Source organism: Candida jiufengensis (genome assembly GCF_024610255.1).
Source record: "Candida jiufengensis strain CBS 10846 chromosome Unknown scaffold2, whole genome shotgun sequence".
Classification (NCBI taxonomy): domain Eukaryota; kingdom Fungi; phylum Ascomycota; class Pichiomycetes; order Serinales; family Debaryomycetaceae; genus Lodderomyces; species Lodderomyces jiufengensis.
In genome coordinates, this window is record NW_026261561.1 from 1208984 (window position 1) to 1231534 (window position 22551).

General features: G+C 28.3%; 11 protein-coding genes across 11 annotated transcripts; 8 read left to right on the forward strand and 3 right to left on the reverse strand. All coding sequences in view use genetic code 12, as the record gives it.

Moving 5' to 3' along the window:
• Positions 1–4: 4 nt before the first annotated feature.
• On the forward strand, positions 5–1834 carry UBI4 (ubiquitin; the record flags this gene model as incomplete). Its single annotated transcript, XM_051764167.1, has 1 exon — positions 5–1834. The coding sequence occupies one exon, from the start codon at positions 5–7 to the stop codon at positions 1832–1834; it is 1830 nt and encodes a 609-aa protein (XP_051619625.1).
• Positions 1835–1913: 79 nt separating this feature from the next.
• On the reverse strand, positions 1914–7211 carry ECM29 (Ecm29p; the record flags this gene model as incomplete). The annotated part of the gene is made up of 1 exon (XM_051764168.1): positions 1914–7211. The coding sequence occupies one exon, from the start codon at positions 7209–7211 to the stop codon at positions 1914–1916; it is 5298 nt and encodes a 1765-aa protein (XP_051619626.1).
• A 157-nt stretch (positions 7212–7368) lies between these two features.
• Positions 7369–8727, forward strand: GCD2 (translation initiation factor eIF2B subunit delta; the record flags this gene model as incomplete). The annotated part of the gene is made up of 1 exon (XM_051764169.1): positions 7369–8727. One exon carries the CDS (start codon positions 7369–7371, stop codon positions 8725–8727), a length of 1359 nt encoding a protein of 452 aa, XP_051619627.1.
• A 185-nt stretch (positions 8728–8912) lies between these two features.
• RPD31 (histone deacetylase) lies at positions 8913–10376 on the forward strand (the record flags this gene model as incomplete). Its single annotated transcript, XM_051764170.1, has 1 exon — positions 8913–10376. The coding sequence occupies one exon, from the start codon at positions 8913–8915 to the stop codon at positions 10374–10376; it is 1464 nt and encodes a 487-aa protein (XP_051619628.1).
• A 227-nt stretch (positions 10377–10603) lies between these two features.
• POS5 (NADH kinase) lies at positions 10604–11833 on the forward strand (the record flags this gene model as incomplete). Its single annotated transcript, XM_051764171.1, has 1 exon — positions 10604–11833. One exon carries the CDS (start codon positions 10604–10606, stop codon positions 11831–11833), a length of 1230 nt encoding a protein of 409 aa, XP_051619629.1.
• Positions 11834–13555: 1722 nt separating this feature from the next.
• SSN6 (transcription regulator) lies at positions 13556–16690 on the forward strand (the record flags this gene model as incomplete). The annotated part of the gene is made up of 1 exon (XM_051764173.1): positions 13556–16690. The coding sequence occupies one exon, from the start codon at positions 13556–13558 to the stop codon at positions 16688–16690; it is 3135 nt and encodes a 1044-aa protein (XP_051619630.1).
• Positions 16691–16838: 148 nt separating this feature from the next.
• On the reverse strand, positions 16839–18809 carry KGF54_003571 (uncharacterized protein; the record flags this gene model as incomplete). Its single annotated transcript, XM_051764174.1, has 1 exon — positions 16839–18809. One exon carries the CDS (start codon positions 18807–18809, stop codon positions 16839–16841), a length of 1971 nt encoding a protein of 656 aa, XP_051619631.1.
• A 253-nt stretch (positions 18810–19062) lies between these two features.
• YSA1 (ADP-ribose diphosphatase) lies at positions 19063–19689 on the reverse strand (the record flags this gene model as incomplete). The annotated part of the gene is made up of 1 exon (XM_051764175.1): positions 19063–19689. The coding sequence occupies one exon, from the start codon at positions 19687–19689 to the stop codon at positions 19063–19065; it is 627 nt and encodes a 208-aa protein (XP_051619632.1).
• A 226-nt stretch (positions 19690–19915) lies between these two features.
• On the forward strand, positions 19916–20239 carry KGF54_003573 (uncharacterized protein; the record flags this gene model as incomplete). The annotated part of the gene is made up of 1 exon (XM_051764176.1): positions 19916–20239. One exon carries the CDS (start codon positions 19916–19918, stop codon positions 20237–20239), a length of 324 nt encoding a protein of 107 aa, XP_051619633.1.
• A 610-nt stretch (positions 20240–20849) lies between these two features.
• Positions 20850–21503, forward strand: FESUR1 (Fesur1p; the record flags this gene model as incomplete). The annotated part of the gene is made up of 1 exon (XM_051764177.1): positions 20850–21503. The coding sequence occupies one exon, from the start codon at positions 20850–20852 to the stop codon at positions 21501–21503; it is 654 nt and encodes a 217-aa protein (XP_051619634.1).
• Positions 21504–21973: 470 nt separating this feature from the next.
• HHT1 (Hht1p) lies at positions 21974–22384 on the forward strand (the record flags this gene model as incomplete). The annotated part of the gene is made up of 1 exon (XM_051764178.1): positions 21974–22384. The coding sequence occupies one exon, from the start codon at positions 21974–21976 to the stop codon at positions 22382–22384; it is 411 nt and encodes a 136-aa protein (XP_051619635.1).
• Positions 22385–22551: the final 167 nt, after the last annotated feature.

Sequence of the window (22551 nt, forward strand, 5' to 3'; positions counted from 1 at the left end):
CACAATGCAAATTTTCGTCAAAACTTTAACTGGTAAAACAATCACTTTAGAAGTAGAATCATCAGATACTATTGATAATGTCAAATCTAAAATTCAAGATAAAGAAGGTATTCCACCAGATCAACAAAGATTGATTTTTGCTGGTAAACAATTAGAAGATGGAAGAACTTTAAGTGATTACAATATTCAAAAAGAATCTACTTTACATTTAGTCTTAAGATTAAGAGGTGGTATGCAAATCTTCGTTAAAACATTAACTGGTAAAACTATCACCTTAGAAGTTGAATCATCTGACACCATTGACAACGTTAAATCCAAAATTCAAGATAAAGAAGGTATTCCACCAGATCAACAAAGATTGATTTTTGCTGGTAAACAATTAGAAGATGGAAGAACTTTAAGTGATTACAATATTCAAAAAGAATCTACTTTACATTTAGTCTTAAGATTAAGAGGTGGTATGCAAATCTTCGTTAAAACATTAACTGGTAAAACTATCACCTTAGAAGTTGAATCATCTGACACCATTGACAACGTTAAATCCAAAATTCAAGATAAAGAAGGTATTCCACCAGATCAACAAAGATTGATTTTTGCTGGTAAACAATTAGAAGATGGAAGAACTTTAAGTGATTACAATATTCAAAAAGAATCTACTTTACATTTAGTCTTAAGATTAAGAGGTGGTATGCAAATCTTCGTTAAAACATTAACTGGTAAAACTATCACCTTAGAAGTTGAATCATCTGACACCATTGACAACGTTAAATCCAAAATTCAAGATAAAGAAGGTATTCCACCAGATCAACAAAGATTGATTTTTGCTGGTAAACAATTAGAAGATGGAAGAACTTTAAGTGATTACAATATTCAAAAAGAATCTACTTTACATTTAGTCTTAAGATTAAGAGGTGGTATGCAAATCTTCGTTAAAACATTAACTGGTAAAACTATCACCTTAGAAGTTGAATCATCTGACACCATTGACAACGTTAAATCCAAAATTCAAGATAAAGAAGGTATTCCACCAGATCAACAAAGATTGATTTTTGCTGGTAAACAATTAGAAGATGGAAGAACTTTAAGTGATTACAATATTCAAAAAGAATCTACTTTACATTTAGTTTTGAGATTAAGAGGTGGTATGCAAATTTTCGTTAAAACCTTAACTGGTAAAACTATCACCTTAGAAGTAGAATCATCAGACACCATCGACAACGTTAAATCAAAAATTCAAGATAAAGAAGGTATTCCACCAGATCAACAAAGATTAATTTTTGCTGGTAAACAATTAGAAGATGGAAGAACTTTATCTGACTATAACATTCAAAAAGAATCAACTTTACATTTAGTTTTAAGATTAAGAGGTGGTATGCAAATCTTCGTTAAAACTTTAACTGGTAAAACCATCACATTAGAAGTTGAATCATCAGACACCATTGACAATGTCAAATCCAAAATTCAAGATAAAGAAGGTATTCCACCAGATCAACAAAGATTAATCTTCGCTGGTAAACAATTAGAAGATGGAAGAACTTTATCTGACTACAACATTCAAAAAGAATCAACTTTACATTTAGTCTTAAGATTAAGAGGTGGTATGCAAATCTTCGTTAAAACCTTAACTGGTAAAACCATTACCTTAGAAGTTGAATCATCAGACACCATCGATAACGTTAAATCAAAAATTCAAGATAAAGAAGGTATTCCACCAGATCAACAAAGATTAATTTTCGCTGGTAAACAATTAGAAGATGGAAGAACTTTATCTGACTATAACATCCAAAAAGAATCTACTTTACATTTAGTTTTAAGATTAAGAGGTGGTCAATAGATGTTTTATAGATTTTAAAAGTTTAATTTTTATAGCTATTTTAATATTATAAATTAAGACATCTATTAAACTATACAAATTACTTTTCTATTTCTACTTTTACAACATTAGACATTTCCAGCTTTGAGAAATTTGTTAGGTCTGTTTGTATTATGTCCTTACTTTGATCACTTAAAAGAGGTATTAAATCCTTGGATAATCTTATAAATTCAATTTTAACGTTTTCTAAGGAGTCTGTTTTCAAACAATTATTTTTCAAAACAGTCCAAATTTCCATTAATTCTTTTTCAATTTCAATTGTAGTAGTTTTTACCGACTTCAATAATTTTCTAAATAGTTTTGAAACTTCAATTTTTGACCTCCATGTAATATTTATACTAGAACTGAACAAGGTTCTGTAATCTTCCAAAATAAATTTAAACAATTTGAAATTAACAGGATCATAAAATGAATCAGTTAAATTATCCAATAATTTCAAGACATTTTCTTCTTTTTCCTTTGTTGAATTTTTCGAAGTTTCTTCCATTTCTTCATCACTATCGTCATCTTTAATTTTGAAATCTCTAGTCAAAATTTCACTCATGATTTTGATGTACTCATCTATAAGATCTTCATCATTATGAATTTGATTTATAAATTTACTTACTTGTTGAATTGCTAATCTTTGATACCTTTTATTTCTTCTGTTTATTTCAGTGATGATTGTTTTTTCAATTTGGGGAAGTAAATCTAATATATGATTTTTAGATAATATTGCAAAATCGATTAATGCTCCAAATACGTATTCTTTACCTTCCCAAGATTTACCTTTATTTGCTTCCACTAACAAATTAGTAATTTTTTCAATTGATTGTTGTGAAAAATGTTGTAAGTCTTTAAAAGCCTTACATAAATGTGATAAAGATTTAGCTAATGTAATTCTAATATTAAAATCATTTGACTTTATATGATGTTCAATAAGTTCTAAAATTTCAGTTGAATATAATTTTATAGCCGAATCACCACTCGTATGTTCTGTCCATTCTTTATCAAAATTTGAAGAAATTGATTTTAAGTTATCAAATTTTCCAATAAATGATAATGGTAAAAAAGCTGACGAGACTATACTAAATTTATCCCCTGAATATTTTGAGACACATTCACTTGCTATACTTGCTAAAATTCTTGATCTTTCATCACCTGGTTCTTTTGGTTCGAAATATAATTTAGTAATTTTTTCTGAATATTTTATTATAGCTTCAACTGATGCAATTCGACAGACATATCCAGCTGCTGCTGCATAACAAGAAGCTACTGTATCGTTTCTATTTTTAATTTGACTTGATGCAATTTCTAATAATTTTGAACTGTATGGTTGCATTTGTTGGTTATGATCAATCACCAAGGAGATCAAAACTTTTGAGCCACTGACTTTTGAAGGTAAACCCACACTATACTTTATTGAATGCTCCAATTTTGAAATAAATTGAGGAATAGATTCATCATCTAATTGGCTTAATAAAAATTCTATTGCATCCATTAATGGAGATTTTCCGACACTTTGTAATCTTTTGGAATCAAATTCATTATTATCAATATTATATTTCCCAGCATTTAATGCCAAATAATTAACAACTTCTGGCTCCAAAGATGAGAAAAGTCCAATAAAATTTTCAATCAACACTGATATATATGGTTTTAATGCTTTTGTTTTAGTTTTACAAAGTTTTAATAACGTGTCTATTGAAAAATCTTTTATATCTTGAGAATCCGATAATATCCCTTTGTTGCCCAATAAAAATTCAATTAATTTACCTAGTAGATCTTCATTTGATGAACCTGAACTTTTCTTTAAAGTGTTGGTCATAGTAGTCGACAAACTTTTAGTTAATCTCAACCCTTCCTTACGTACACTTTCCTTAATATCATCCATAGTTCTAAAACTCATATTCCAAATTTCTTCAATTCGATATTCATATTTTGAAATATCCACCATTTGTAATAAATCAGTTAATGCTGCTGCACTTGCTTGTCTTACTCTCCATTCCTTTTTACCCATACCAGATAATAATTCATTTAATATTGACGTAAAATTGTCAGCAATAGTCTTTGATGAATCTTTAACAATTGCATTCCAAATTGAGTCCATTGATTGTGAAACTGATGTATATGGATCATATCTGTATCTATATAATTTTGGAAATAATCTATTGGCAAAATTTGAGTTTGTTGACAATAATTGATCTAATGAAGATTGTGATAAAATTGATTCTAATCCGTATGCAATACCTCTTCTGGATGACCACAAAGTAGAAGATTTAGCTAATGACATAAATTTATAAACAAGACTCGGATCACCAGCATCTTGAGCTAAATTAAGGACATCTTTATATGTAGATACAGATCCATCATTAGTTCTTAATACGTCAGGTTCAAATAATTGAGTATCCTGTTCAACTGAACCAGAAGTTATGGAAGTTGTATCAGATTGCGTAAAAGACTTGAGCAATGATTTAACTAAATATTCCTGTAATTCAGTATCACCTAATTCGTAAATCAATGCTAATCCCCTAGATGCAGAATCTTGAACTAATTCATCTTTATCTGCTAAAAATCTCATAAAACAAAAATGTAAATCAGTAGCTCTACTTTTGATTTCTGGTAAATGACCACAAGTTTGTACCATTGAAAGTGCCCAAATACAACCAGCTTTTTTTAGTGAAGGTTTTGTATCTTTACATGCTGATATTATCTTATCTAATATGATTGGTAATCTTATGGTGCTTTGAGGTAAATTTGCAATATTGACATCAGGTATATCTAATTTTTTTTGTAATAATTTTGACTTCCAACCAGCAGAAGTTATTACAAATGCTTCAGCAGATGCAAAAATTGTTTCAATTCCCTTTGAGTTGTGAAATTCAAATATTGATTGTTCATCATCAGTTAATGATTCATCATTTGTTCTTTCATCAACTAGTGTTAAGTAACCTAACTCCAGAACAGATTTTTCATCAAATTTTTTGATCTTAGCTTTTGCAATTGCCTTTAATTCATCAACTAAGGAGCGAATTTCGGGAGATTCAAATTTATTCAAAACTCCATACATTGCCAATTGCGAAACACCCTCAGAAGCTAAAGAATATTGAGTATTTGAGATTTTTACTAACCTTTCCAACAAGCCTTTTACGCTTTCATTTGAAATTAATGTAGTGTCTATATTTCGAGCAAATATTCTAGAAATAATGTAGCATTGTGCTATTGTAACATTTTCAGTTTCATTTGTAGATTGTAAAAGATTTGCAATTGAATTATATGAAGGATGACTAGCCATTATCCCAATTATCCTGCAAATGTCAATTAAATTATTTTTGTCAACTGAGGCTAATGAGCTGACTATCCCATCAAGTATTGGTAATAGTTGCTCTACTATGTTATTTGATGATAATGAAAGTAGTTTTGCCAGTATTCTAGCATAAAATGGATTCATCATATTAGCACCTTTGAATTGACCAATTAATCCATCAAGACAAAGTTCTAAAAGCTTTACAACTTGTGGTTGAATAGATTGATCATTTTTCAATTTCGATATTACTAATTCTTTGACTTCTTCGTTCATCTCGATAGCTTTTTCTAATCTAACTGACCAATTTTCATCCATTTCAATGACTGTTTTCTTGTTATTTAATGGTTCCATTACTAAAACTTGTTCTGCAAATTCAATTGCTCTTGGCAAAACTTTCCAAACAGGAGATTCAGAATTCTCTAATTCTAACAAAAGCTTGTTAACGAAGTCAATAAAATTTGGGAATTTCACAGCTTGATCTGAACTTGTAAAAATGAACTCTGTTGAACTGTTTTCTTTAAGTAATTTGAACCAATATGGATGCAAACCCTTATTTGATTCTTCAATAATTTCAGGTGGGTTGTTCTGATCAGTTCCAATTATTGTCAATAACCTAGCAGCAGAACTCTCAAACGGGAATGCCAAATTGATATATTTCGTCAAAACGTATTTTGTCATTGAATTTGCATTAGTGGAACTCCAAGCTGATGCAATTAATTCATTTTTATTTGACTCACTTAATTTATTGAAATGTACAGTTAAACTTGATAAGACATTTTGAATGGACACTTTGACTTCCACATTTTCATTTTCTAATGCTTGAAGAAGGAATGTAATATATGACCAATCGTTAATGAAAATTTGAGGTGACGCAAGTAATAAGTTTCCCAAAGTCTCATATTTAGATTGTTTTTCAGCTATTATTGATGGACTATAATTTTCGGTAGTATTATCACCAAGACTTGATCTTAATTTGATAGCAATGTTTTCTGTAAATTCTTGTAAATTGCTACTTTTATTGGTCGTTACCAAACTAATGAGATCCGTTCCTAATTTTCTTAATTTTGTGGATGGAGATTCCAATGCAATTGATACAATATTGGTTAATTCTCTGTGAGATCTTATAGATTCAAGTTTTAAAAATACTTGTAAAATCTTTAATTTGAGATTTGTGTCAAAAGTACTATTCCCACTATGTGAATAAATATTAATTAAATAATCAACAAAGGATTTATCACCATCTAGTTGGATAGTTTCAAAATCTACTTCAAGCTTTTTAAACAACTTTTCTGATTCATTGATTGAAGATGATGGGTCTGCTGAAGCAATTAATAAGGGCAATACTAATTGTTCGTCACTAAATCCAGATTTTAAAAATTCTAAAAGTATAAGTTTATAATGAATTAATTCAGTATTGGTTTTGAATGTGACTCCAGCATCTGTAGTAAAAAACTTAACATCCATTGGACCTAAACCAGAAGAAGGGGAGTTTAATAAATCTAGTGTTAATAAAAGGAACTGACTTATTTTGAAAGCCAAATATTTTTCATTCTTTTCCAAATGTAATTTTGTTCTTAATTCTTTATAATCGTCGGATTTATATCCTGGTGCTTTCCAAGTGTTTAACAGTTTACATAGTATATTGAACATTCTTGATGCAATTGAAGGTGGTAAGTTTGAAATACCATCTACAATTGATGGAACATATGACTTCTTTTCTTCATCATTTATCCTATCTATTCCTCTTGATAAAAATAATGCAGAATACAACCTTACTGATGACGAATTTAGACCTTCTTTAACATTTGGATTCTGAATCTGTTTTATCAATGAGTCAATGGGTAGTTGTAAATTTCTTGCAGCTGTAATTCTAGGTATGATATGTTGAATGATTTTTAAAACTGAATTTCGAACTTCAGCATGAGGACTTGCAAGTTTTAATAATATTGGTGAAAGGTAAAGTTTTAATGAGTTTTCCAATTGAGTATCACTTTCTGCTAATGCTATTTTCAATTCCACTTTGTTCAACAAAGATAGTTCTTGATCTGCCATTTTTTAGTTAAACTCTTGTGGCAAAAAGTAATGTAATTTATTTTTTTTTGCAGTCAAATTTAATTTGTATTAAAAAGCGAGATTTATTAAAAATGTGAATCTGAAAATTTTTGAATCATAATTTCCGATTAGGTTTTGGAACTTCACTACTAAGAAAATGACGGAAGCAGAGGCAGCTCCTGTTGATGAGAAGAAATTGTCAAATAAAGAATTAAAGGAACTTAAAAAGAAAGAGAAAGCAGCAAAAAGAGCAGCTCAAAAAGAAGCAAGTGGTATAACACCTGAACAACAAAAGCAAATAGCAGAACAAAAGATTGAAAAGAAGAAACAGAAACAAAATACTGCAACCAATCTCAAAAAGCAATTAAATCAAGCAGTTATTAAAGATGACAGAAAAATCCCACATTTATTTGGTCATTTAGAAACTAGAGAACAAAGAAATGCATCATCACCTACCATATCTCACATTGTTCATCCTGCAATATTATCATTAACTTTAAAATATTCAAGTTATAGTATAGTTGGATCAGTGGCGAGATTAACAAATATGCTAAAAGTTTTTAAACAAGTTATACAAGATTACGAAACTCCAGAAAATACAACACTAACAAGACATTTAACTGGTCATTTATCACATCAAATAGAGTATCTTAAATCAGGTCGTCCCTTATCAGTTTCAATGGGAAATGCTATAAGGTGGTTGAAACAAGAAATTTCATTGATTTCAATTGATACATCAGAAAAAAAGGCTAAAGAAATACTTTGTCAAAAAATAGATGATTTTATAAAAGAGAAAATTGAATTATCAGATCAATTAATTGTTGAAAACGCATCAAAACATATAGCTAATGGCTCAACAATCTTAACATATGGACATTCACAAGTTTTGGAGGAATTATTTATATATTGTGCAGAACAACAAAAGAAAAATTTTACACTAGTGATAGTGGATTCAAGACCTTTATTTGAGGGTAAAAAATTATTAAACAATATGGTGAAAAAAATAGGAGATGATTTTCCAGATTATATCAACGTTCATTATGTTCTATTAAATGCATTATCTTCAACATTACTAGAAGATGTTGATTGTGTATTTTTAGGTGCTCATGCAATGTTATCAAATGGTAGATTATTTGCTAGAGTAGGAACAGCAATGATTGCAATGATGTGTCATACAAGAAATATACCAGTTTTAACATGTTGTGAATCAATAAAATTTTCAGATAAAGTCCAATTAGATTCAGTTACAAATAATGAATTAGCAGATCCAGAAGATTTAATAAATAGGAAACCAACAAAAAAATCATTTGCATTAGAACAATTTATTGGTAAAAAAGAGGAAAATAATAATGATGATGAACCATTACAAAATTGGAGAAAAATACCTGCATTAAATGTTTTAAATATAATGTATGATTTGACTCCTCCTGAATATATCAATAAAGTTGTTACAGAATTAGGTGCTTTACCTCCTTCATCAGTACCTGTTATCTTACGAGAGTATAAAAGTACATAGACTTTAAAAATAAAGGTACAGTTAAAACCACTAGACAATTTAACTCTATAAATCACTTAGTCCAATTTTCCGAGTTTCGTTGGTAGCGCTAATCAGTTCGTAAAAAATCTCGAAATGTATGTGTTGAAATTTTGAAACCAATTCACAACCAAATCAGTCAACAATCCACTAACTCACTCCCAAAAATGTATGTTCAACTTCCGTTTGACGAATTAAAAGTTGATCCAAATCAAAAGAAAAGAATAGCATATTTTTATGATGCTGATATAGGTAATTATGCTTATGGTGCTGGTCACCCAATGAAACCTCATCGAATAAGAATGGCACATTCATTAATAATGAATTATGGATTATATAAAAAGATGGAAATATATAGAGCTAAACCTGCAACAAAGCAAGAAATGTGTCAGTTTCATACCGATGAATATATTGATTTTATAAGTCGAGTATCACCAGATAATTTAGATATGTTTAATAAAGAAAGTGTTAAATTTAATGTTGGGGATGATTGTCCTGTTTTTGATGGATTGTTTGAATATTGTGGTATAAGTGGTGGAGGATCAATGGAAGGTGCAGCAAGATTAAATAGAGGGAAATGTGATATTGCAATAAATTATGCTGGTGGTTTACATCATGCTAAAAAATCTGAAGCTTCTGGATTTTGTTATTTAAATGATATTGTATTGGGGATAATAGAACTATTAAGGTATCATCCAAGAGTATTATATATTGATATTGATGTTCATCATGGTGATGGAGTTGAAGAAGCATTTTATACAACTGATAGAGTTATGACTTGTTCATTTCATAAATATGGTGAATTCTTCCCTGGGACTGGAGAATTAAGAGATATCGGATTAGGTAAAGGGAAATATCATGCAGTAAATGTTCCCTTACGAGATGGTATAGATGATTCAACATATAAATCTATATTTGAACCTTTAATAAGTAAAATTGTTGAATGGTATCAACCATCAGCTATAGTATTACAATGTGGTGGTGATTCTTTAAGTGGTGATAGATTAGGTTGTTTTAATTTATCAATGGAAGGTCATGCAAATTGTATAAATTTTGTTAAATCATTTAATATACCATTAATGGTTTTAGGTGGTGGTGGATATACTATGAGAAATGTTGCAAGAACTTGGGCTTATGAATCTGGATTACTAAATAATGTTAAATTACCAACTGAATTACCATATAATGAATATTATGAATATTATGCTCCCAATTATACTTTAGATGTTAGACCATCAAATATGTATAACCAAAATTCACCAGAATTTTTAGATAAAATTTTAACAAATATAATATCAAATTTAGAAAATACAAAACATGCACCATCAGTACAAATGAATATTGTACCAAATGATCCTGAAGATTTAGGAGATATAGAAGAAGATTTACCAGACGCTATAGATACAAAAGGTGGATCAGAAATTCAACGAGATTCGCAAATACAACCAGAAAATGAATTTTATGAAGAAGATGATAAAGATGTTGGTGAAAAAAATATAACAGAAGTTGAAATGGAAGATGTAACTGTAGAAGAAGAAAATTCAAAAGAAGCACCAAAAGAAGCACCAAAATTGACTGAAGAAGAACAAAAACAAATAGATGAATTGAACGAATTGAATGAAGTTGTATAGCATGTATTATTATAGATCATTATAAAAGTATTGTTTTGAAAAAGTGTAAATCTAATTTAGTTAACGTTACTTTAAATTTACGATATATTAAGTCTCTCCCGCAAAAAAGAATCACTCCACAAAAAAGAAAGAACGTTATCAATTTACATCTTTTCTTAAATACTTATATGTTTAAACCAACTCACAACCTACTAAAGAAATTAAGTTTCAAACAAAATTTTTCAATAATGTCAGAAATACGGCAACAACAACTAATAATAAAATCAGTAAATCAATTAAAAAATTCAAATTTACCAGAATATGAAAAATCACCAACTAATAAATTATATAATATTAAATATAAAGAACCATTGACTAATGTATTAATGATTAAAAAACCATGGGATTCAACTGTTAGAGAAGCAATGATTGAAATGATTAATCATCTACATTTAAATTATCCTAAAGTCAATGTTTTAGTTACTGAAGATGTTGCTGATGAATTACAAAATGAAAAAACAACATTAGATAAAATTTTAAATTCTAATATTGATCATATTATATATACTGGAAAATATAAAGAAATTATAAATAAAGTTGATTTAATGATAACTTTAGGTGGTGATGGTACTATTTTAAGAGGTGTTTCATTATTTTCTAATAGTAAAGTACCACCTGTATTATCATTTGCAATGGGTACTTTAGGTTTTTTATTACCTTTTGATTTTAAAAATAATATGGAATGTTTTAAAACAGTTTATGAAAATAAAGCATTAGCATTACATAGAAATAGAATAGAATGTCATGTTATAAGAAATGAAGATGATGATTCTATTTATGATGATCAACATTCAGAAAAAAAAAGTAATGAAAGAAGAGAAATGATTCATGCAATGAATGATGTTACTATTCATAGAGGCAGTTCCCCCAATTTAACTTCTTTAGATATATATATTGATGGTGAATTTTTTACAACAACTTATGCTGATGGTGTTATATTTTCAACCCCAACTGGATCAACAGCTTATTCTTTATCAGCAGGTGGTTCAATAACTCATCCATCAGTTCCATGTATTTTATTAACTCCAATATGTCCAAGATCATTAAGTTTTAGACCATTAATATTACCATGTACATCAGATATAATGATAAAATTATCTAAAAATAATAGAAATAATTATATAGAATTAACAATTGATGGTATAAGTCAAGATGATTTACATCCAGGTGATGAATTACATATAACTTCAGAAACAATAATATTAGAAAATCATAAAATTAGAAAACAAAAATCATTTAAGGATAAAATTAAAAATAATTTGAATATATATAATAATATTAATAATAATAATAATAATGATCAAAATGGTATATGGTGTGTTGCAAATAATGAAAATCAATGGGCAAAAGATTTAAATAGTTTATTAGGTTTTAATAGTTCATTTAGAGATCAAAAGGGTAAAAAACTGCATTTATAGTATTATGAAAATATGTATATATATATATATATATATATAATTGTTCAATAATAAGATCTTGTTCTAATACGTTAAAAACATTCTGTAGTGTGTAATATTAAAATAGAGAGTCAGTGATTTTAAGATATAAGGAAAAAACCATGTAAATTAGGTTGAAAGTTTCATGCGTTCCTTTTGTTAATTAATTAATTTATTAATAGAATAATTAAGAGAGTGAAACAATAAGCGTCATGACTTAACATTTTAAAATCCATCAAAATCTCAAAATTAAGTAAGTTTAAAATAAATAAAATCTTAAACAGAAAGAATCTAATCTAGTAAAATTAAAAAATTAAATCTTAGTAAAAAGATCTAATCTTTTAAATATATCTATATAATTTCAACTAATTTGGTTGATAACAGTAAACTGTACCACGATCTTTTTCAGCAATAAAGATCTATAAAATCTTTAAATGAATCTCAATTAAAATCTAATTTGGAATCTATAAATTTATTTGTAGTTACAGGAGTATAGTCTATTAGATACTAATAAATAATAATATCATAAAATTTGAGTAAATATAAATGGCAAATTTTTAATCATAATTTACACTACCAATTATCTCAAATTTCTACACAAGTTATTTTAATTTTTTAATATTTAATATTATTAGTATCTGCATATTAAATTCCTTTTTTAATTTTTTATTTACGAAGAATTATAATTTTATTTTTATTTTTTCCAGTTAAGATTAAATTTTTAACCAACAGTACACTTATTAATATCTTATAATAATAATAATAATAAATATGTCATAAATTTCTGAAACTTCAACTATATGATAAATTGAGGTTAAAGATAATAACATTAATAGTAAATACTTTAATTATTTGTTTTCTACTATATTCCATCTCTTAAATTTAATTTTACAGTATTATATTTAATTTTTACAGGTATATATAATCTTTTAATATTATCGTAAGTTAAAGATCAACATTTATTTAAGGTACATCTTGAACAGTCTTGATTAAAATGATAGATTATTTTAGTATACAAATGATGTTGGAATGTATTTGATAATCCTCAATTAATCCAATTGTCTACTTCCTCTAATTCAAAATTAAATTGAACTAATTTGTATTTCAACAAAAAAGAATACACCTAATTTACGTATATATATATAAGAGTAATATAACTCGTTAAACTGACAATATAAATAATATATTTCTAATATTCAACAACCAGAAAAAAAAAAATTAAAAAAAATAATTAAAAAAAAAAAATAAAAAAAAAAAAAAAAAAAAAAAAAAAANAAAAAATTAAAAATAAAAAAAAAGGTTTTAAATTTTATTATTTATTATTTTTTATTATTAACTCAAAACTCAAAAACTCAAAGAAAAAAAAAGAGAAAAAAAAATTCACCATTTAAACCACCAATCTTTTATAAATTTTTTCCTGTATTACATCACAAATATTTTTGGAACTATCATTTTTTTACAACCAAATAAAATATATATATACATCTGTATATATTATTACTATTCATTAATAAATTGTTAAATAAATCTATCTAGATATTAAACTCTGGAATATTGGAATATTTGATTATAATTTTGATTGATTATTTACTATTATTACATTGAGTTCACATACAAATTCGTATTTTGGAGTGTCTATAATTTATAATCATTTTTCAATAAAATTCAATTTTCAATAATTTTCAACTATAATATTATAATCATATGTATAATCCAACTCATCTGATTGCAGTGGGTAATAAACAACCTCCACCAGCTTTAAATGGTGGTGGATTACATTCTCATACTTTAAATCAATCTAATCAAGGTATCCAACCATTACAACAACAAGGACAACCTCCACAACAACAACAACAACAACAACCTAATAATCAACAATCTATTGGTTCAATACAATCTAATCAACAACCTCCACCACCTCAACAACAACAACAAGAACAACACGCAGGACCTGGAATTATAGTGGCTGCAGCTGCTCAAGCACAAGCACAAGCTCAAGCTCAAGCACAGGCACAAGCACAAGCTCAAGCACAAGCTCAACAACAATCACAATCACAAGTTTCAAATAATCCTGCAGCAAATGCTTTAAGTGATACAACTGCTTCAACTTGGTTAGCAATAGGTTCATTAGCTGAAAGTTTAGGAGATTTTGATCGTGCTTTAAGTTCTTATGATTCTGCATTAAGACATTTACCAAATAATCCAGATGTACTAATAAAATTAGCAAATGTTTATAGATCAAAAGATATTTATTTTAAAGCAGCAGAATTATATGAACAAGCTTTAAATTTTAATCCAGAAAATGGTGAAACTTGGGGTTTATTAGGTCATTGTTATTTAATGTTGGATGATTTACAAAGAGCTTATGCTGCTTATCAAAGAGCTTTATATTATCTTGAAAATCCAAATGTTCCTAAATTATGGCATGGTATTGGTATATTATATGATAGATATGGTTCATTAGAATATGCAGAAGAAGCTTTTGTTAGAGTTTTAGAATTAGATCCAAATTTTGATAAAGCAAATGAAATTTATTTTAGATTGGGAATAATTTATAAACATCAAGGGAAATTACAACCTGCATTAGAATGTTTTCAATATATTTTAAATAATCCTCCACATCCTTTAACTCAACCTGATGTTTGGTTTCAAATTGGTAGTGTTTTGGAACAACAAAAAGATTGGAGTGGTGCTAAATCAGCTTATGAAAAAGTTTTACAAGTAAATCCTCAACATGCAAAAGTTTTACAACAATTAGGTTGTCTATATTCACAAGCTGAACTGAATCCACCAACTCCAAGAAATTCTACTGGTCAGCAACAACAACAGCAACAACAAGAACCATTTCAACAAGATTTAAATATAGCTCTTAAATATTTAACACAATCTTTAGAAATTGATCAGAGTGATGCACATTCTTGGTATTATTTAGGTAGAGTTCATATGATTAGGGGAGATTTTAATGCAGCTTATGAAGCATTTCAACAAGCTGTTAATAGAGATTCGAGAAATCCAACTTTTTGGTGTTCAATAGGTGTATTATATTATCAAATTAGTCAATATCGTGATGCTTTGGATGCTTATACAAGAGCTATAAGGTTAAATCCTTATATAAGTGAAGTTTGGTATGATTTAGGTACTTTATATGAAACTTGTAATAATCAAATAAGTGATGCTTTAGATGCTTATAGACAAGCTGAAAGATTAGATCCTGGTAATCCTCATATTAAAGCAAGATTAGATCAATTAATAAAATATCAACAAGAGGGAAATACTCATCCACCTCAACCACCACCAGCTATTCAACAACCAAGATTACCACAAGGTATGGTTTTAGAAAGTAATCAACAAGATCAACAACAGCAACAGCAACAACAACAATTACCACAACAACAGCAACAATTGCCACCTCATCAACAACAGCAACAACAACAGCAACCTCCACCACCACATATGATGGGTCAATTAAATTCTAATCAACCACCACCTCCTCCACCTCAATTGATGGCACAACAACCACCAACTTCTCAATTACCAGCTCCACCTCAACATCAACAACAGCCTCCTCATTTACAACAACAGCAGCAACAACCTCAACAACAACCAGGAATAGCTGCAGGATTATCTCAATATCAAGGTTCTAATCCTAATTTACAACCTCATCATCAACCTTTACCACCACACCAACAACTTCAACAACAGCAACCACCACAACTTCAACAACAACCACAACAACATCAGCAACTGCCTCCTCAATTAGTTCAACCTCCTCATGTACAACCACCACAGCAGCAACAACAACAACAACAAACTCAACAAAGTCCAGCTTTACCAGCTATAACACATACAAAAGGTAGACCAGGTCGTAAACCAAAGAATCATCAACAAGAGCCAAAAAATGAATCACCAGCCTTAACTCCAGCTCCTGTTTCACAAGTTCCAACCCCAGCTCAAAATCACGAACAACCACCAGCTCCAACCCCATTACAACCACCCCATCAACAACAATATCAACAGCAACAACCACAACCGCAACCACAATCACAATCACAACAAGAAGAAAATGTACCGAAACGTGAGCAAATCTCAACAAAACCATCAACTACTGGAACTCCTTTACCTGAAACTACACCAGTTGTTGAAAATAATGGTAAACATGATTTAGAAAATAAATTTGATGAGGGTAAAATATTGAAGAAACAAAATAGCGCATCAACTCCAGCTACATCAACAAATGTAGATTCAGATAAATTAGGTGAAGAAGAACCAAAAAAACCAATTCAATCAGAACTCAAAATATCTTCAAAACCAGTAATTGATCATAGTACTGAATCAACAACCCCAATAGCTCAACCAAATCCTGGTACTCCATCTTCAGCTGATGTCCCACCTGTACCGCAATATTCAACAAATGTAACTGAAAGAGAAACAAAATCATCAGATGAACCAGATGATGTTGAATCTGCAGCTATTCCATCAGAAGCCAAAAATCAACAACAAAAACAAAATGAAAATGGAACAAATAATAAAGAATCAACCGATAAAGATCATCATCAACATCATCACGTACATGAAAATAATGAAAATAAACCTAATAACGTTAATGAAGTAAATAAGAATGAAGAAAATGTAGAATCAAAAGAAAAACAAGAAGAACAAAACAAACAAGATAAACAACAAGAGTCAAATGATGAAAAAAAACAACCAGTTAAAAAATTAGAAGAAGATCCAAAAGATGATAATCCAGAAGATGATGAAGAAGAACCGCCTAAAAAGGATGAAAATGTTGAACCACCAATGAGAAAAGTTGAAGAGGATGAAAATTATGACGATGAATAGAATCAATTCCCAAAAAATTTTAGAAACAATTTTTTTTTATTAAGTTTTCTATAACTCCCCTTTATTTTGTTTAATTTAATTTAATTTAATTTTTTTGTATAAATAAATTTTTAAAATATACATATTACAACACTACCTACTTTATTTACTAGTTTGGATAATTTCCAGGTATATCAACAAAATCCATACTTGATCTACCAGTTAAAATTCTTTCAAATTCTCCAGAAGTTGAAGAATCTTCATCTGTTAAATAATTTAAAATATCTTCATTATCATCTCGATTAAGAATCTTATTAGCTAAATTATTTAAAAATTTATTATTTTTAAAATCAACTGCTTCAATTTGTAATATTTGATTTACTTTCTTTTTAGATAAATATAAATTAATTATTTCTTTTATGAATGCAATAACTACTAATCCTAAAATATTTGCAATTAATAATCTTTTTTCCAAAACTAAACTAGTAGAGAATTTTTTAGTAAGTATTTGTAAAATTAATAAATTACCTAATTTTGAGCCAAAATATGGCCATAATATTGTAGTAATTGATTTGAAAATTGTATTTTGATGAATTAAAGTATTTGAATAATCGTATTTTAAACATGCTAACGTGAACTTGAAATTAGCTTTTATATTTAGTATAACGTAATTTAGCCAATTCATTTTAAGTATTGAATTGAAAAATAGTATATTATTGTAGATATATTTTGCAAAAGTTGAAAATGGAATATTATCGAGCCTTTTTGAAGCATCAACTCGTTTACTAATATTTTGATATAACTTCTGGTGGTTTTGTTTATACTCATTCAATTGACCATTTAAATCTTCCAATTGATCAATTTCTTCAGCACTTAAACTATTAGCAATAGCTCTAGGTCTTGATTTCATCGTGAGATTAAAATAAGCTCTGTTGAAAGTTAATCTATAAATCAAATCATATGACCAGCGTAACGGAATAATTAATGATATTATATTGTTAATTGTTAAAAAATTTATTCCCTTCAAAGGATTTGTTAATGTTCCATTTCGTAAACTATTCTTGATGTTCTTATATATAGCTCTAAACAATGAATGATCAGCAATTGATGATATATACCCAGAAATCATAAATTCAGTAATTAATGAACTTAAATAATCTTCACCTTTTTCTCCAAATATTAATTTTATAAATGATGATGATCTAGCTCTATACATGACTATAGGTAATACAGGTATACGTGAAAATTTCAAAGGATCAATTAATCCTTGAACTAATGCTTGTTCTAAATTATCAACTGCATAACTTGAATTACCAAATAAAATTTTTGAAAGTGATGAAAAAGAATTTGCAGAATTTATTAATCTTTTCTTAGTTAACATTCTAACTAATAATGCAGAAGGGATTATAGAATCCATCATTTTTAAACCTGTTGTAGTTAATCCAATATATCCCATAGATAAAACTCCAGTTAATGCAGATGTTAAACCTAAAAACACTCCTCCATATTTTATAATTTTAGAAATAAATGATCTAAAATGTGAATTTAATGATAGAATGATTGATCTTTTCATGGTAAATATAATATCTTTTTTACATTGTGGGCAAGGGGCGAATATATAAACTGATGTTGCTAAACTACTAGATGATGGTTGATGCTGATGTTGATGTTGATTTTGTGGTGGTGATGGTGGTACTGTTTGCTGTTGCTCATTAGTGGTATTCTCCGTACTACTACTTTCATTAGTGGTATTTTGTACTTCTTGTCCTTCGTTATTTGGTCTTTGTTGTTGAGTTATCCCAGTGAACCAACTCTCCAAAGCTTGAGTAGATAAATCAATTCTAATATTAGTAGTCTGATTATTTGGTGGAGAACCAATTCCAATATCACCAATATGATCATGGGAACCTCTAGATATAGAAGCTAAATTTATTGCTTTGTTGGCATGTATAATATGTAACTGATCACTTGGTATAGAATTAAACCAATCTAATAAACATTTTCTATGACAAATTAATGAACATGTTGTACATGGTTTTAACATATCTTGAGCATCTTTTAAAGACCCAAAAGATGGTATTTCCGTATCGTCACCAAGACAGAAACAACATAGTGTAGGAGTTGTTGTTTGGTCTGTCATTAAGTATATAAAGTTTTGAAATAAAGGGTTCTAGAAGTTTGACATAATATATTTTTTTTACTCCAACTTTTAAAAATTAGTTATCATAATACTTTATTAATTTTGTGTTATATTATGTAATTGATACATTATCATGTGCAAGATATTATTCAAACAGATTTACAATAAGTACGAAGATATTACGTTTATAAGTCATTTACATCTTATTTCCTCTTCTATGTGTATTTCTATATTTCTAAAATTTATATTGAATCTACAAATTCAACTCTTTTGCCAATTTTAATCCCATAGCAAAATGATATAATCTTGCATCAACAGTACATTTTTCTTCTTTACACATTTTTTCAATTTCTTCCAATAAATTATCCAATGGTAAACTAAAAGTTATAATAAATTCACCATCTTCAAGTTGAGGTTTTGGATTTTGATTTTCTTCTTTTGTTAAATCAACATTTACATAAGCTAATACCATATTTGCATTTGTTAAACCTGGATCACTATACGTTATAACTGATTGTTTCTCAAAAGTTCCATGATATCCTGTTTCCTCATGTAATTCTCTTACTGCTGTTGATTCTATTGATTCTTTAGGATCTATTAATCCAGCTGGTAATTCTATAACTACTTGTTCACAAGGTGGTCTAAATTGTTTTACTAAAACTATTTCTTTTGATTTATTTTTATGATCCAATACGGAAACGATTGATACAGCATCTACATTAGTAGTATCTGTTCTTGTCGTTCTTACAGCCATTTCCCATTGTCTATGGTTACCATTTGGATCATCATAATTTATTAATTTTGTTTGGATCCATTTACCTTGCTTCAAAGATTCAATAGATGTGACTTTTGCGTCAAATGGTGATCCTTTTGTTGACATTGCTCGACGTAGTATTGAGAAAGTTGTGAAAGCTCTTTTTAACATAAACTAGTTTTTTAAAAGTAATTATAATATTGCTAAATTGAATAATTGGAGTTTCAAATAACAAAATTAAATTCCGTGCGGCGGCTTTGATTTTTGTACGATATGTTGGGACAAATTTTTTGAATTGATCAAACAGATCAAACATCATTAACTAGTAACTAATCATTAACTAATCATAATTATGACAAAACAAGAAAATGAATCAAATCAACAAACAGAGCTAGATCAAATAAAATCTAAAATACAAGATCATCTAATAGCATCAGGAGAGTATGAATTAATAAATAAACAATTAAAATTACAATTATATGAAAGTGGTTGGTATGATAAAGTAGCTCAAATCACTAATAAACAATTAAATAATAATAATAAACAAGAAGAAACTTCAAATATTGGTGACTTGTATGCATTTGTAAAACCGAAAGCTGAAGAATTAGTACCTCAAGATATCAAAGAAAATATAATGAAAAAAATTGAACAATATCTAAATGAGATTATAGATTGATGAGAAGACCTTTAACAATCCTTAATGAGTAAAAAAACGATGATAGAAAGCCTGTTGACTACTGAGGTGTTAGAGATAAAATACATCGATTAAATTTTTAAGTCATGAATCTCGAGAAAAAAGCCTTAAATTTTTAAAGGAACCTGAAGCGGCTATTACAGTCCTAGAGAGCACCCATGCACTTTAAATGCAAAGTCCTTATATAGATATAGACTTATTCTTAAATAAAGGTTTGTTGTTGTTAGATACATAGCTTATTTGTCGCAATAAGTTTTGTTTTTGTGACAAGACATTGTATATATTATTTTTTTATCCAATCACCAATACTTTTTTTTTGCTTAACAAATTTTAATATTTTTTTTTTTAATTAAGAGAATTGTTTTATTAGTTGTTTTAAGTGAAGAGTTTATTTACAACCATCTATCCTTCCAATTCATCAACACCAAGAACGATCAAATATTAACCAAAAAGAGTTTTAGTCATTAATTCGGGCATTCAATTATCACATCTGAACTCAACATATTCTATTTTACAATTTAATTGCATCTTTACATATTCAAATCATATATATATATAGACATAAAATCACAACACACTAAAAATCTAAAAAATGTATTCTTTAAGTAAAAAAACAGCTTTAAACCAAATTAAACAAATAAGGCCAAACATTTCATCATTAATAATAGCCAACACAACCCCATCATATATATCAAAACGTAATGTTTCATCAAAAGAATTAACTCCACAACAATTACCAACTGATTTCCCATTAATGTCTGAAAAAACTGCATCAAGTCCAATAGATTATGCATTAACATCATTAGATACAATTGCCAATTGGGCAAGAAAATCATCATTTTGGCCAGTTACTTTTGGTTTAGCATGTTGTGCAGTTGAAATGATGCATGTATCAGCACCAAGATATGATCAAGATAGATTAGGTATTATTTTCAGAGCATCTCCACGTCAATCAGATATTATGATTGTTGCTGGAACTGTAACTAATAAAATGGCACCAGCATTAAGACAAGTTTATGATCAAATGCCAGATCCAAAATGGGTTATATCTATGGGTTCATGTGCTAATGGTGGTGGTTATTATCATTATTCATATTCTGTATTAAGAGGTTGTGATAGAATTGTACCTGTTGATATTTATGTACCTGGTTGTCCACCAACTGCTGAAGCTTTAATGTATGGTGTTTTCCAATTACAAAAGAAAATGATGCAAACAAGAATTACTAGGTTATGGTATAGAAGTTGATTTAATACATTATTTAATTGTAATGAGAAGTTCTGAGTAGAATGTTGTAAAATTCACTTTGTTTGAACTGATCCAATTAATTAAAAAATTGTGTCGAATACACTACCCTTTAAAAATTTCTTATCGCACTTGAAAAAGACAAGACACAAGTTTGAAACTCTCTCTCCTTTTTTCCAGTACAATACAAAAAATTAATTACATACAAAATCTCCTTATTAAATGACCAACAGAAAAAAAAAATTTCCTAGAGGAGATTCAATAATGAATTTTAATTAGAACAGATTAAATTTTAATTAATTGTTTTCTTCTCTCTCTCATTGTAAAATCTCGCACCACCCACCAAATTTTAGTACTCAAACTCAATTTCCTTGATTTTTTTTTGTCTATAATATCTCTATTAATTTAATTTTTTTGCCCCTTTTAGACACAACTTTTTCTTTTACACTTCATATACAATCAAACAACAAAAAATGGCCAGAACTAAACAAACAGCCAGAAAATCAACTGGTGGTAAAGCACCAAGAAAACAATTAGCTTCAAAAGCAGCAAGAAAATCAGCACCAGTTTCAGGTGGTGTTAAAAAACCTCATAGATATAAACCAGGTACTGTTGCATTAAGAGAAATTAGAAGATTTCAAAAATCAACAGAATTATTAATTAGAAAATTACCTTTCCAAAGATTAGTTAGAGAAATTGCTCAAGATTTTAAATCTGATTTAAGATTTCAATCATCTGCTATTGGTGCATTACAAGAAGCTGTTGAAGCTTATTTAGTTGGATTATTTGAAGATACTAATTTATGTGCTATTCATGCTAAAAGAGTTACTATTCAAAAGAAAGATATTCAATTAGCTAGAAGATTAAGAGGTGAAAGAACTTAGATTAGTAGTTTGGGGGTTTTTCATTTCTGATTTGGGTCTTTTTTTTTTTATTTATGTTGCTTCTTGAATTTTATATAAATTAATATATATTACGTTATTTTTTTCAAATAGAAATTGTAGAGAGATCAGTTTCAGAGGCAAATTGATTTTGTAAGATTGACTGTTTT